At 38.3% G+C, this 13,868-nt stretch overlaps 1 protein-coding gene across 1 annotated transcript; it reads right to left on the bottom strand.

Annotated features, from left to right (window-relative positions):
* Positions 1-9,186: 9,186 nt before the first annotated feature.
* On the bottom strand, positions 9,187-13,117 carry LOC126613797 (AP2-like ethylene-responsive transcription factor AIL1). Its single transcript, XM_050281390.1, has 9 exons — positions 12,331-13,117; positions 11,532-12,240; positions 11,321-11,403; positions 11,144-11,152; positions 10,961-11,049; positions 10,791-10,864; positions 10,634-10,684; positions 10,437-10,516; positions 9,187-10,071 (listed from the first exon to the last, which is right to left on the bottom strand). Exons 1-9 carry the CDS (start codon positions 12,635-12,637, stop codon positions 9,479-9,481), a joined length of 1,995 nt encoding a protein of 664 aa, XP_050137347.1. The 5' UTR covers positions 12,638-13,117; the 3' UTR covers positions 9,187-9,478.
* Positions 13,118-13,868: the final 751 nt, after the last annotated feature.

The raw sequence follows: 13,868 nt of genomic DNA, 5'->3' as shown, positions 1-13,868 counted from the left end.
TCTTTTCAAATGGGAGATCTCGTCCTTTCATTGCGTAGGCCTATCATCACAACTCACAAGACAAAGAGCAAGTTCACGTCAAAATGGGATGGACCATACGTAATACAAGAAGTCTACACCAATGGCGCCTACTTAATCATGGCGGAAGACGGCTTGAAGATCGGCCCTATCAATGGCAGATTCTTGAAGCGCTACTACCCCTGAAAGGCGACAACTCATGCTCTTTGTTCGCACGAGCCTAAACTGCATGAACCAAAGCTCCTGGCCCGCAAGAGCATAAACTGTGTACGGCAAAATCATCATCAAAATTACTGTTAAATTCATCACTCATTTGAACTACGTTATGGCTTGATCTCTTCTTTGGAAGGGTACGTAGGCGGCTCGAACATTCAATTTCGAGTTTAGTCATATCAAAAAAAAAAAAAAAAAAAAAAAAATATATATATATATATATATATATATATAAAAGTTTTATTAAAGAAAGTCAATTTTATTACAAAAGAATAAATAAATAAATACATATGTTATTATGTATTTACAAAAAAACAAAAAAAAAACAAAAAAAAAACAAAACAAATGCATTGAGAAAAATAAAGTCCGTTTTTATTTATTTTTTCTGGAAATTTTACATAAATTTGCATTATACATACTTAAAAAAAAAAAAATCAAATCAAATTTACAAGAGGGGATCTTCAAGGACGATCAGGTGCCGCCTCACCACTCGGCAGAGCTCCAGAAATGAGAGGCGCCGGAGGTTGACTGTTTGAAGCCATACCACTCGGTGGAACTCCAGGAAGAAGAGGAGCCAAAGGTTGATCATTTGGAGCTTCATTACGCGGTACAGCCCCAGAAGACGAAGGCAAATGCTGCTTGAACAAACCCACAAACCTCTGATGATCAAGTAAAATCTGACCATCAGATTCCTGCATCTGGTTAATCTTCCTCTTCATGTTTGTCGCATAGCTATGTGCGAGCTTATGCAACTGTTTATTCTCCTGCTTGAGCCCTCTAATCTCCTGTTTGAGACTCATCACTTCAGCCGCCAATGATTCAACTTGACGGGTTCGAGCAAATAGGCGTTGTGCCATATTAGACACAGAACCTGCACATTGCACACTGAGAGCAAGAGAATCCTTAACAGCCAACTCATCAGACCGTTTGGAAAGTAGTCTGTTATCTCTGTGAGTGACAAGGTTTGGGGCCACCACCGCAGCGGTCATATCATTCTTCACCACCGAATCCCCAACGGTAAGAGGACCAGTAGGGGATATGAAGGATGGGCGCCATATGTTATCTGGAGAAGACGGGACTACCTCTTCACCAAGGTTCAAATCAAAACGACGGTCGGAGGGTCCAGACATTTTCAAAGGTGTTGAAGAAAGAAGAGGTCGGACAAATCAAGATCTTAGAAGTGCAAGAAGGGAGTTTCTACAAGCGAAAATTCAAGTGTGTTTTGAAACGAACTGCGTGCCTCTATAAAGATCAACACTCGAAGGGATTTCAAAGATCGAAGAGGCGAGCTCAGAATTCGAAGAGGCCAATTCAAAAATCAAAGAGGCAAGCTCAAAAATCAGAGAAGCATCTTGCTTTTCCAGACGCGTTAGCACCCGTCACGCGCAAACTCAGCTTTGCGGAAATCACGGGCAATTTGTTAAAGCACCAATCCCAGATATCGAAGAGGCGCCAGTCTTTTTCAGCCTCGTCAGCACCTGTCACGCGCAAACTCAGCTTTGCGGAAATCACGGGCAATTTATCGAAGCGCCGATCCCAGATATCGAAGAGGCACCAGTCTTTTTCAGCCTCGTCAACACATGTCACATGCACACTCAGCTTGACGAAAATTACGGACAATTTGTCGAAGATTTCTGATAAAGAAGAAAGCACGTGAAGCCATACTGATCAATCACGCATTGGTTGCCGACACGAGTAAAAGAATAGTACCTCTACAGGTACTAAAGAATTTCCTATAACTGTCCACCTTCACCCTCCATAGCAAGGCAGACATACATAACCTTTCTTCATCTCCGAGAATGCCTTCCCAACGAAGCCTCTCGAGTCACTCAGTGTTTCTTATTCCTTGGGGTACCTCTGCAAACAAATGACACCAAAGCAAAAGTATCTCATATCACCAGGGTAGAAAACAAGAGTATCTCATATCATGCGTTCTCCCTATCCTTTCATTTTTCCTTGTTCTTACCTACAAAGACAAGGATAAAGAAAACAATATGCTGGAACCTCCACTCAAACTCGGATGCCACATTTGCCTGGAGAACAGATAAGGCAAGTGAAAATGATACCTTGCAGCATGTGGAGACAACGTGCAGAAGAAACAAGCAGAGAAGAATGCAGTCTTCACAGTCAGCTCAGCAGAAGGAGTCCGAGCTGAGGAACTCAAGAAGCTGCCACATCTGCCTGAAGAAACAAGCAGAGAAGAATGCAGCCTGCACAGTCAGCTCAGCAGAAGGAGTCTGAGCTGAAGAACTCGAGAAGATGCTACATTCTACCAGAAGAATAGATAAGACAAGGGAAAATGATACATTGAAGCATGTGGAGACAAGCACAACAAAGCACGTGTCGATTCATCCGATACTTCTTCAAAATCAAAAGTATCTCATATCATCAGGTTTGCAATCACTCTGGGTGGAGGACTCGTTTTGAACCTCAAATTCTTGGGTTGACTTGCTAGTCGTTGTGGGCTGCATGTGCCGTTTCACCACCCTTGAATCAAGTCCTTAAAGATCAAGTCACCAACTGGAAGAAGAGCCCATCAATCTTGAAGATCATACCGTTGACCAAACTGCTCAGGTGTGAATTAGAAAGATTGAACAAAGCAATAAGTCGTCACCTTCACCTCGTGCCTGCTTGCCATGTGTTCGAGTCAACCTTCAAGAATCAAGCATCAATGGCCCTTGAAGAAGTTTCCGGCCAAATTCAAGATCAAGCCTCGACGGCCCTTGAGGAAATCACAAGTCCGATTCAAGATCAAGCGTCCACCATATTTGAATCAAATCCAGTTCAAGAATAAGCTGTGGAAAATCAACAATTGGAGGAATCCAAAAAATCCTCCAACCCAGTTCAAGATCAAAGCTGTGGAAAGTCAACAAAGCGTAAAAACAAATACGTGCCGATTCATCCACTACCAAAGCCAAAGATCATCTACCACATAAAGCTCCTTGTGGTCCAATTTCAACCTTCAAGATCAAGCATCGACGACCCTTGAAGAAATTTCAAACAAAGTCAAAGAACAAGCCTTAACAGCCCTTGAAGAAATCTCCAGCCCAATTCAAGATCAAGCCTCGATGGCCTTTGGATTGACAACTACATTAAGGGACTTCAAAACGCATCTCCTACATGTAACAAGCACATGTATACAACGCGCCTTGAAGTGGGGGCATTTGTAGACATTGAAATTTCGGTGGCATAAATGTTAGCCATTGCATTAAGATTACATTTGTAAGCATTGAAATTTTGGTGAAATAAATGTTGACCATTGTATTAAAATTACAACCTTCATTCACTTCACCTACATCATACACTAAGTTCACCTACAACATCCACCATGTTTCACCTACAAACATCCACCAAGTTTCACCTACAACATCCACCAAAATTCACCTACAACATCCACCAAAACAAATGGATGGTGGTGATTCGTTCCCAAAGCCTATAAATAGGCTCCTCCATCAAAGAATCAATGAAGGAATTCACAAATACATTTCTCTACTCCCAAATTGGAAGAGAATCCCCCAAATCTTTGAAGCTTTGAAACTCTAAAGCTCTCAAGGTTCCCGAAGAATTAAGAAAGCTCTCTTCGTTCTTCATTCTTCATTCATCGTTCTTCCAAGATCAAGCCCCGACGGCCCTTGGATCAACCATACACCAATTCAAGATCAAGCCCCGACGGCCCTTGAAGAAAGCACCATCGTTCATCATCCGTTCATCCAAGATCAAACCCCGACGGGCCTTGGATAAATAAACATCAACAAATCCACACATCCAACCATTCTTCAAGATCAAGCCCAAAAGCCCTTGAAGATCCGTTCATCACCGTTATTCAAGATCAAACCTTAACGGCCCTTGAAGAAACACTCATCCTTAAGATCAAGCCCCAACGGCTCCTTGAAGATCCGCTCAAATCCACCTTCAAAGATCAAGCCCACGGCCCCTTGAAGAAACTTCCAACAGTTCATCCAAGATCAAGCCTCGACGGCTCTTGGATCAACGAAACATCCACAAATCAACACCTTACGGAGATCGAATCAGAGGATCAAATTAGAGAGAGATTGTAACCCAAAATCATCAAACACAAATATTATTTTGTGCACATTGTTCTTGTCTCTTTCGTTTCAGGAATTTTCCGTGTTCACATGTGTAAATAACAAACACCAGATTGCACTATCATTTAGTCTAGTCCAGTCCAAAGAATGCTAGTAAAGGCAAACAAACATACCCATATATTATACGGAGTGACTCAAATGATGATTTTGCACTTGAATGTTAAGGACATGTTAATGAACTTCATAGTTGGTAGATATTGTTGATATAATGTTGATATTTGATCGAAATTATTGATACAACGTGATATATAGCAACAACAATATGTGGATATAATGTTGTTAATATGGCTTGTCCATGTCACTTGAGTCGCTCTGTATTTTGAATTCGATTCATAGGCAGCCCATGCACACAAGTCAAATGCGAAAGGATTGAGTTTGGAAAAGGAGAAGTTGGGCCCCAAAAATGGGGAAGGAAAATGCCTAAAAGTAACCTAGATGGTATTTAGATCAAGGTAAGAAGAACTGAAGAAGAGCTCCCAAAAACCCTAACTATATTATTCTAGTATGGACCTAAAATTGGAGCCCATGGAACATGCTATAACAAAGGCCTATTTTATACACACTAATGGCACTAATGTCACTTTAAACAGATAAATCAACCAATATTGACGCTGCCATCACCACCTACCACTTTGGCAGCAAGCGGCAGAGCTTGGATTTTTTGTGAGGAAGGACCTCTCATACTGTAAAAGAAAAAATGGGGAAGTATTTATAAAATTACTAACCAAAATATCATAACGTGTAATCAAAATAATCATATTTATCCTCAACGGGTTTTCATATTTGAAATCATTACATGATAACCTCATCATCTATACTATTAAAATAGTTATTAGAATCAATAAAAATTTACAAACCCTAATACTCAAGTAAGAGGTAGAATAAAGTACAAACAAATAAAAATTATAGACATTAATAGAGATCTACAGATGTTATTGTTGCTTATTGAATGGGTTTGTAATTTTTTTTTAAATTTTGAGAATGAGATATAGCTCTCAAATTTCTGGGTTGCACCGTGAAATAATTCAGATTAGAGTGTAAGGCAAGATCTTTTATTTTTATAAGTAAAAGTGAATGATGGATTTAATTTTAAAGTTCGATTTGTAATAAAGGACCATAGAAAGAGACAATGTCTGAATTTAATAATAGGAGGGCTTTAGAGGAAGAGATATCGGGATAATACACATATGCATATAGATACAAATATAGATATATTTTTTCAAGGTCAGGATACGCCCAAAACCACACTGCCCCCTTGGTGCCTCTGCCAATGATGGCCACCACAACCAACACTATCTCTACCATGACCATCATCACCTCCACCATCTCCACATCCATCATCCCTGTGGCATCCCAACAAACCATAGCCACCACCAACCCAACCATCCTTAGTCACCATCACCATTTTTGTCACCACCATTCCCCGCCACTATTGTCCCCTCCCCATCCAACTATTCCCACCACCCATATTCCACCAACATTATATTAGACATTGGTACTACACACACTTTCAATGTTTTCTTTCTCAAAAAAATATTTTCGGATCAAACTACCAGACCCATTCTCAAATCATAAAATAAAATATTATTATTATTTTTGTTTTACCATTATCTTTGAAATTAAAAAGAAAAGACGAAATGCTTTTGAGTTGACTTCAAATAGTTTGGAGAGGCAAAAATACCACAAATGTGGTAGTTGTATGTTACCACGTCTAATTTCGTCTTATTGATCTGCCGAATATTATGATTTGGACTTGGTTGCAAACAAAAACAAACAAAGCCACAGGAGTAAAATTGCAACTTGAAATGGCATGGATCAACTAGAGCCAAAAATACAAAATTTCCTTTCAATATCGCAAGAGTAACTCGACCATTGAAAGAATATGAAGTCTTACAACCGTCCGTCCGAGAAAAGGTTCCACCGATAACTTCATGACCAAAACTCACATCGACAAACAATTCTGCTCAAATCGACATTTAAATATCATCAAGACCTGCCAAAAGCATTGATAATATCAATAATATGGTTGATATGTAGACAGTTGGTAACATATCGATATGTTTGTTAATATTAAGTCACTGAACAAGTCACATTTTTAGGTGTCTTTCTCTCACCGAGACTTATTTTTCTAATTTTCAATCAAAGTCAGTGATTTTATTATAAAGACAATTGCATCTGTAGGAAAAGTTCAATTACTTCCAGGTAAATTTAGATATGCGAATCCATATATATAGGAGTCAATGTTGTGCCACTATTTGAAATGCCTAGCAGATCTTTACTTCCTTAATATTTTCCTCGAACGACAACAAAATGTTTGATAAAATGTCTCAAAAAAGCTAGGGTGAAAAACATTGTGATCCCATGCTGTTTGATGTGAAATTGATACAAGGGTGGTCTCTTCAACGCAAGAGAACCAAAAAACATTTACCTTTATAAATCTCAAGAGAAAAATTAACATTTTGTAAAATTATTTGATGTAAAATTACACAATAAAAATTCCAAGAACCGAATACCGTACACCTTTTTCTTTGTGCGAGTAAGGACAATTATTTTTCAACTTTAATTTGCAATCTTTTCCACGTCCAGTTGTTAATATTCCTTTTGGACCTCACAGCATGCATGCAGTGCAATGCATGCTATTCTCTCTTTATGTTCTTTTTCTATTTGTTTTATATAGAGAGACGTTATTATTTTCTCCTCATGCGTGCCTCTGCCTTCTTTCTTTGTCTTAATTTTGATCACTGCCTGCACTTTTTCTTTTACCCTTTTAAACCAAACAAAAAAATAATTAAAGAAAAAGGATTTGTTGCTCCCCTTCAATCAAAAGGCATCGATGATCTCAGCCTAAATGATCATTAATTAACCTTTTTCCACGCAGCAAACCATTGTTCAATATCAATGTCATATTAGGTGTGCCCACGTAGATATGGGTTGTTAAGAAGTAAGATATTGCTTTTAATTTTTAGATCCTATTACTATAAATTCATTATGTCCAAGTGTCTTAACCTGTAGAGCAACTCAACAACTTAAAATTCACATGCACCGACCCACCAATTGTGATGTGACCACGAATATACAAAGTAGTTATTTAAATGGTGACGATATGATATTTATAACGTATTCTTTCAAAATACTAATGCATATACAACAAAATTATGACACCACAACAAGACTACAGCTAACCGCAATAAGGTATGAAACTCTTCACAAAGATATATTGTCTTCGCATTCATGTAATTGACCCTAATTTCAAGTAAAGAAGTTTAATCTCATATCATATGCATAATGTAGTATTTAATGATTACTATTTGGTTGTAAAAAAAAATTTCATAATTACAATCTAATCTATTATGTCATTCAGGAGCTGACCTTGCCAAACTGCAATAATTTTGGTTTAGGCACTTTGCCAAATCTCATTTTCCCGCCACAGTGTTACTCAAAACTGAAGCAGATTCAAATAATCATTAATCTATCGTCAATCCCATGATCAGATGAGCTGGGGAAGAGCTAAGAGAGATTTGATATTGGTAAATAAATTTAGAAACAAGAAAGGGAGATTAGTACTTATCTCGTAACTTGTTCTCGTCGCGTTTATTTTTTGAAGTCCAGAACCTTTACCCATCAATAAGGGCACTCTATATAACCAATAATCTAACAGAAGTTTAATTACTTCAAGTACACGTTTAGGGCTAGGGGTTCATCTACAGTGTGAAAAAGTATTGAATACTAACACGTTCAAACATGTGAATTCATCGAAGTAACGCTAAAACTGCGTTCGCATTGCAGAAAAATCTAAAAAAATGGAGTTAGTGATGTGGTTAGCATATATATGTTGAGAAATGATTTCTGTGCGCAGCTTCTTCTTTTTTTTTTTTTTTTCCCACCTTGTGCACAAATTTTTATTATTAATTTTATCAAACTATTAAATTTAACAAATCAAAGAAAAATAATTGACCCCAATGCCGAAGATAAAAAGAGTGCAGAAAACAATATTCTATTTTTTTTCTTCTTTTATGTGTCATATTTAATCTTCATCCCAATCAATAATAGTTTACTTATTCTTGCCAAGCATGCATAATGATTTAGAATGATGTTTTTACCCGTTACTGCACGTGTGAAAACAGCCAATTCAAAGGGTTAATTTGATTTTGATTGATCGTAGTAGCCGACAGTAGGACATGGAATTGCTTTTATGCAGACATGATTAGTTTACAGCAAGTTTAAGTGTGCTTAGACAGAAAGAAACGACTTTAAGGTTTTTTCCAACACGATATATCGAGCTTTCAATTCAAAAAAAATTGCAGACAATTCCCAGTACTAATGGGCCATTATAATCATTAACAAAAACCCATGAAGTTCATGATCTGGGAATAATCCATTTCCACCTCTCAACCCTCCTTTTTCTTTTGAATTATGGGGAAGGAATGAAAGGAATATCTGTTACCTTTGGAGAAAGCTTGGGTAAAGTAGATCAGCAATGATGGTGTCGTAATGCACATACAGAACTAATAAAAGATACTGAGCTAAAACAAGAGAATCTACTGTGTAACCAGCTGTCTCCGGCCCTTTTTCTTCTCTCTTCCTTCACGTACGTGACCGTGGTTATACTTACACCGACTAATCCTTTTTTCTCTCTTTCATCATATGACCGTGGTTGCTTACACCGACTATATTTCTCTCTTTTCATATTTTTCATCACGAAATTACACTTAAGAGTTTAGCCCTAAAGTGGAACACATCCTGGTCAAAGCCCAAAAGAAAAAGACTATTTTATGTATTTGTCTCAGCATCATTGGGACACAAACTGAGCTGGTTCTGTACTTATTGGGGCAGTAAAGCTGTTAAGAAATTATGAAAACCATAGAGCATATCATTTCATAAAATAACTACAATCTCTGTAGAGCATCTTTGAAACTTTTTCCCTTCAATTTCTTTCATCATTTTGATAAGATAGGCTTAAAACATGAGGGAAATCAGTGATGTTTTCGTTTACTTTGCTCACAAAAAGCCCTACCAAGACCATATCATTAACCATAATTTACCCCCACTAAGATAAAAACTACATGAACCATCGTTCGCATGTAATTTAGTGAAAAAAACTTTCCACAGATAAGCAAAAAACACAAAGCCTATGGCTATGGCTATGCATCTGTCCAGGCAGCGAAAATTGGCATGTGAGGAATGGTGAGTCCTGGCCTGGATTGGACTGTTGGGATCCAAGAACTCACTGCATCACTCGAACCTGTGAAAAACTTGGAAGCAGATGGAGGCATTCCGAAGAAACTAGGCTGGCTTGACTTATCAGGGCTGGCTTCTCTTGAGCTGCCTAAGCTTGTCACCAATGAAGAGGCATTGGAAAAATGAGCATTCCCCATTTTGGTAGAGTCCTCTGCCTGGGCTTGAATCACATTCTGAGTTTCGGTGCTTGGTTGCTTCTGATCAAGTTGCTGGGAGGACTGATAGAGTGCCATTTTCCAATCTTCCCCTTCACTAATGTTCTTCAGTGGGACAACGGCTTCCCCATTGCCGATTTGCGAAACATTGGTTTCATTAGTAGCCTCATTAATGGGTACAACCTCCTTATTTCGCTTAGCAAGTTCACCGGCAAGGAGGGTATTGCTTGACATAATTCGGTCCACATCATACCGTGTTATGTCAAAGTTGGTCACAGCATTCAGTCCTCGGAATTTGATTGCAGCTATGTCATAAGCCTCAGCAGCTTCCTCTTGAGTGCCTGAAAGATAACAGATTAAAGATGACCGAAAAGTTTGAGGTTTTACGGAAACTCAGAAAAGCATGAGCATCAAATATTAAAGCTAGGAAAGCATGGGGAGCCTCTGAAGGAACAGCCTTAGCAAAAGCTTAGTGGGCAAGTCAAGCTGACCACCATGCACCATACAGTGGTATCCATAACTGGCTAAAAAGACAATAGTTTTAAGAGCTGAGAGTGCTTCAAAGATCGGCTTTTTAAAGTCATAAAATCATATCATTTAATCACTTTTTTTCCCACAATCTAAAAATAATGATAACATGCTTGAAGAATATACACAAAAATGGAAATTTTGTCTTGTAAAAGTGAAGGGTTGAAAAATCACTCACTGAATGTCCCAAGATAAAGATCCTTATTTCCAGCAACCCTTCCAATCCTAGCTTGCCATCTTCCATGTTGGTGATGTCTGCTACACAGAGAAAAAAGAAAAGAAGCAGATTTCAGAGATTTTTATTTGATATATATAATTTTTCTCATAGATATTTGATCTAAATTATCATATAAAATTATGAATAGCTAATAAGACCTTGTAACTCCTCTATACATTGAAGCCCCTCTTGAGAATCCACTGCTTTTTCTGTAAAGACAGCATTATGTTAGTAACTGATTAGCGCTTAAACATTCTTGTATACATAAACCTACCAAATGCTTGATTAATAGCATGAACTAAAGCAAAGATCTACCTTCGTAAGTGAGCAACATATTCTTGTCTGGTCATATTCTTCATGTCCTCTAGTTCTTTTTTATAATTTTCCAACTGATAAATTAATCATCCCCAAAGTTCCAATTTTAATATCCAAAATAAATATATATGGATTGAAAAAAAAAGTTCAAGAAGAAACAGAATGATTACTGGGAAATTAATGTGAGTGGATGGTCCCCAATACTTAAGTGCTGCTAGATCATAAGCTCGTGCAGCTTTTTCCTCCATATCATAACCTCCTAAAATGCAAATCTTGGAATGATTAGAAAAACAAAAACAACATTGTTTGACAGTTACAATGGTCAGCCAAATTATATGTAAAATAATGCTTACCCAAGTAAACTGAAGATTCATCATTTGATTGTAATTCCCCAGCCAATCAAGGAAACACCAAAAAATTAGACAATAAAATCAGCATAGTATGGAAAATAGTCAGAAATAATGCAGAATTTGACTTAAAAAATGCACATTTCTTCTAATTAAAAACATCATTGTGTTTTCTTCACAAACCTTGCCTTCCCTTCCTGCTCTGGCCTTCTTTCTTGCAACTATTGTCCCACAGATGCGCTTCGTATCGACCGGTCCATCGGTGCCTGACCAACACAAATGCATCAAGAAATGGGTCAAAACCCAATTTGCAAAGTTGGAACTTTTTACCTAAAATTTGTTTAAAATGTTGAAAAAAACATAAAATTATCATGAAAAAATAGGAAAGACTAACCTTGTGACTCCTCTGTACTGAGAGGTTCTCTGGCCAAATGTATCCAATGACTTCCTGTGAACAATCTGCTTTTGATCCACCTTTACAGGCCCTCTTTTCTTGGTATCCACCACCATTGTCACACAATCTGCAGTCACAGTGGGAGAAATCTGCTGTGAGCCGGTCACACAGCTGGACTGTGAGCCAGGGCTCATTGACAAGCTCAAACACTGCAAATTCCCATAGGGCATTCCCCCATTTTCTCCCATGCACCCAGCACCCATGTTGTTCTGCTCCATTACATTGTTTCTGGAAACCCAGCTCTTCATCTCAGCAATGCTCAGATCAAGCCTTCTTGCTGGGTGCAGATTGTAATTATCTGCTGAAACATGGGTTTGTTTGTGACCATCTTCCAAGAACATCTCATGGGTTCTGAGGCCCGAGTAGTATGATGAGTAGTGTTGTTGGTGGTGCTGCTGGGTCTGCTGTTGCTGTTGCTGATGCTGGGTGTGCTGCTCGTGCTGAAGATTATGGCTAAGCAAGTTTTCGTGGTTGCTGGGTACATGATGGTGGGTTGTTGGGTGTGGGTTTTGGGGGTAGAACATGCTGTCTAAGCTGAGAGCCATGGCTTCTTTGTCGTTGCCGCTTTCATAGTGATGGGTCCCCATGGCTGCACCTCCAAAGAAGTCCTCTAGTTTTGGAGTTGGACTAGTTGTTGTCACCATTGCAGCTTCAGATAAAAACATTAAAAAAAATTAAAAAGGTAAAAAAAATTTTACCAGAAAACACAAGAAATAATAGTCCCAGGAGAAAATAGTACCGTGAGGGTGGTGCTGGGACCTGTTGAGAGCTTCCATAATACAGAGAGAGCCATCAGACTTGAGTGGCATCATGGACAGAGGGGAGTACAGGACTGGACCGTTATCCTCCCCTCCTCCTCCTCCTCCTCCTCCTTCTTCAACTCCATAGTAAACTCCATAGCTGAAGTGAGGTGGTGAGTGAAAAAAGCTAGCAGCAACAGAAGAGGAAGAAGAAGGGGACTCCATCTTCATGTTTGGAGACAGTGAAAAATCCAACCAGTTATTATTACTGTTACTGTTGTTACCATCATTACCCATGGATTTCATGGTTTTTGAGATTTCTTCCTTCTATTTTTGTGATCAGAGATTGTTGGGTAAGTTTCTGTTGTGCCAAGGCAACTCAATCATTGGGCAACATATAAACTAATCATACTCTCCATTTTCTTCTTCCTTATTTGCCCCACTCTCTTCTTCCCTTTGCCTCTGGTTTTTCAAAACTGGGTGTTTTGTTTGGTAGCTGCAGAGCTGATAGGACCAAATCTAACACTCATCTAAAACAAATCCCAACTCCTGCGACTGAATCTATCTATGCTACCATTCTCTCTCTCGCTCTCTCTCTCATAACACTCATCTAAAACAAATCCCAACTCCTGCGACTGAATCTATCTATGCTACCCCTCTCTCTCTCTCTCTGTGGAAAGATGTGTGATTTGTAAAAAGGGAACAAAACAAGGCCCTTTAAACTAAGCAAAGAGAATGACATACAGCGAGCAGTGCTGGCCCTGCTGGGTATCCTTCCCTCATCCTATACGCATCTGTGTATGTGAGAAAGACCTTTTCTTTTACCTTTTTTTTTTTTTTACTTCTCCTTTCTTTAATTTGCTTTTCTTTAAGATCCCCTTAATACTCATCACATTAAAGATCATTCCACCAAAAAAATATGTACAAACACGAAAATAACTTCCTGTAACACATTGTAAATGTTCATCTCTTTCTCTCTCTCATTATATATTGTGTTAATATTATCATGTAATGAGTGATATAAAAATGATATATACATCATGTTTTTGAAAAAGTTAATTAGTTAACCGTTTAATGTAAGTTTATCTTAGTATTTGTGTCTTAAGGTTCTGTTTTTAGTTTAAGGATTTTTTGCCTACTAGATTTGAAGTCAGAGTTTTTATAAATAGAAGGTTCATATTTATGTTGAAATAATAAATCTGTCAAGGTGCAGTCTCTCTAAATTTGTAGTCTGTTTGTTCTTTTATTTTACGTACTCTGATTTTTCAACTTATTTGACATGAAGTCCTGTCTTCTAAAAACTGAGACTTCGTTTTCTCATGTAGGTAATTCAGTAGAGAGCCAATTAAAACCTGTAGTCAAATGCCACACCCAAGTCACTTGTACTTCTCTCTCTCTCTAAAAAGTTATTGACTAATTAGAGTTGGTAAGTGGGTGCAGAAATTAAATGAACTGGGTTGGGTTTTGCTCCGCTTCAGATTTCACGGGAACCAGACAAACGGTCCCTCCAGTCACTTCACAACAGAGGGAAGCAAAG

Source organism: Malus sylvestris, chromosome 2 (genome assembly GCF_916048215.2).
Source record: "Malus sylvestris chromosome 2, drMalSylv7.2, whole genome shotgun sequence".
NCBI lineage: Eukaryota > Viridiplantae > Streptophyta > Magnoliopsida > Rosales > Rosaceae > Malus > Malus sylvestris.
The sequence above is the reverse complement of the archived record's forward strand: the minus strand, read 5'-3'. Positions and strand labels throughout refer to the sequence as shown.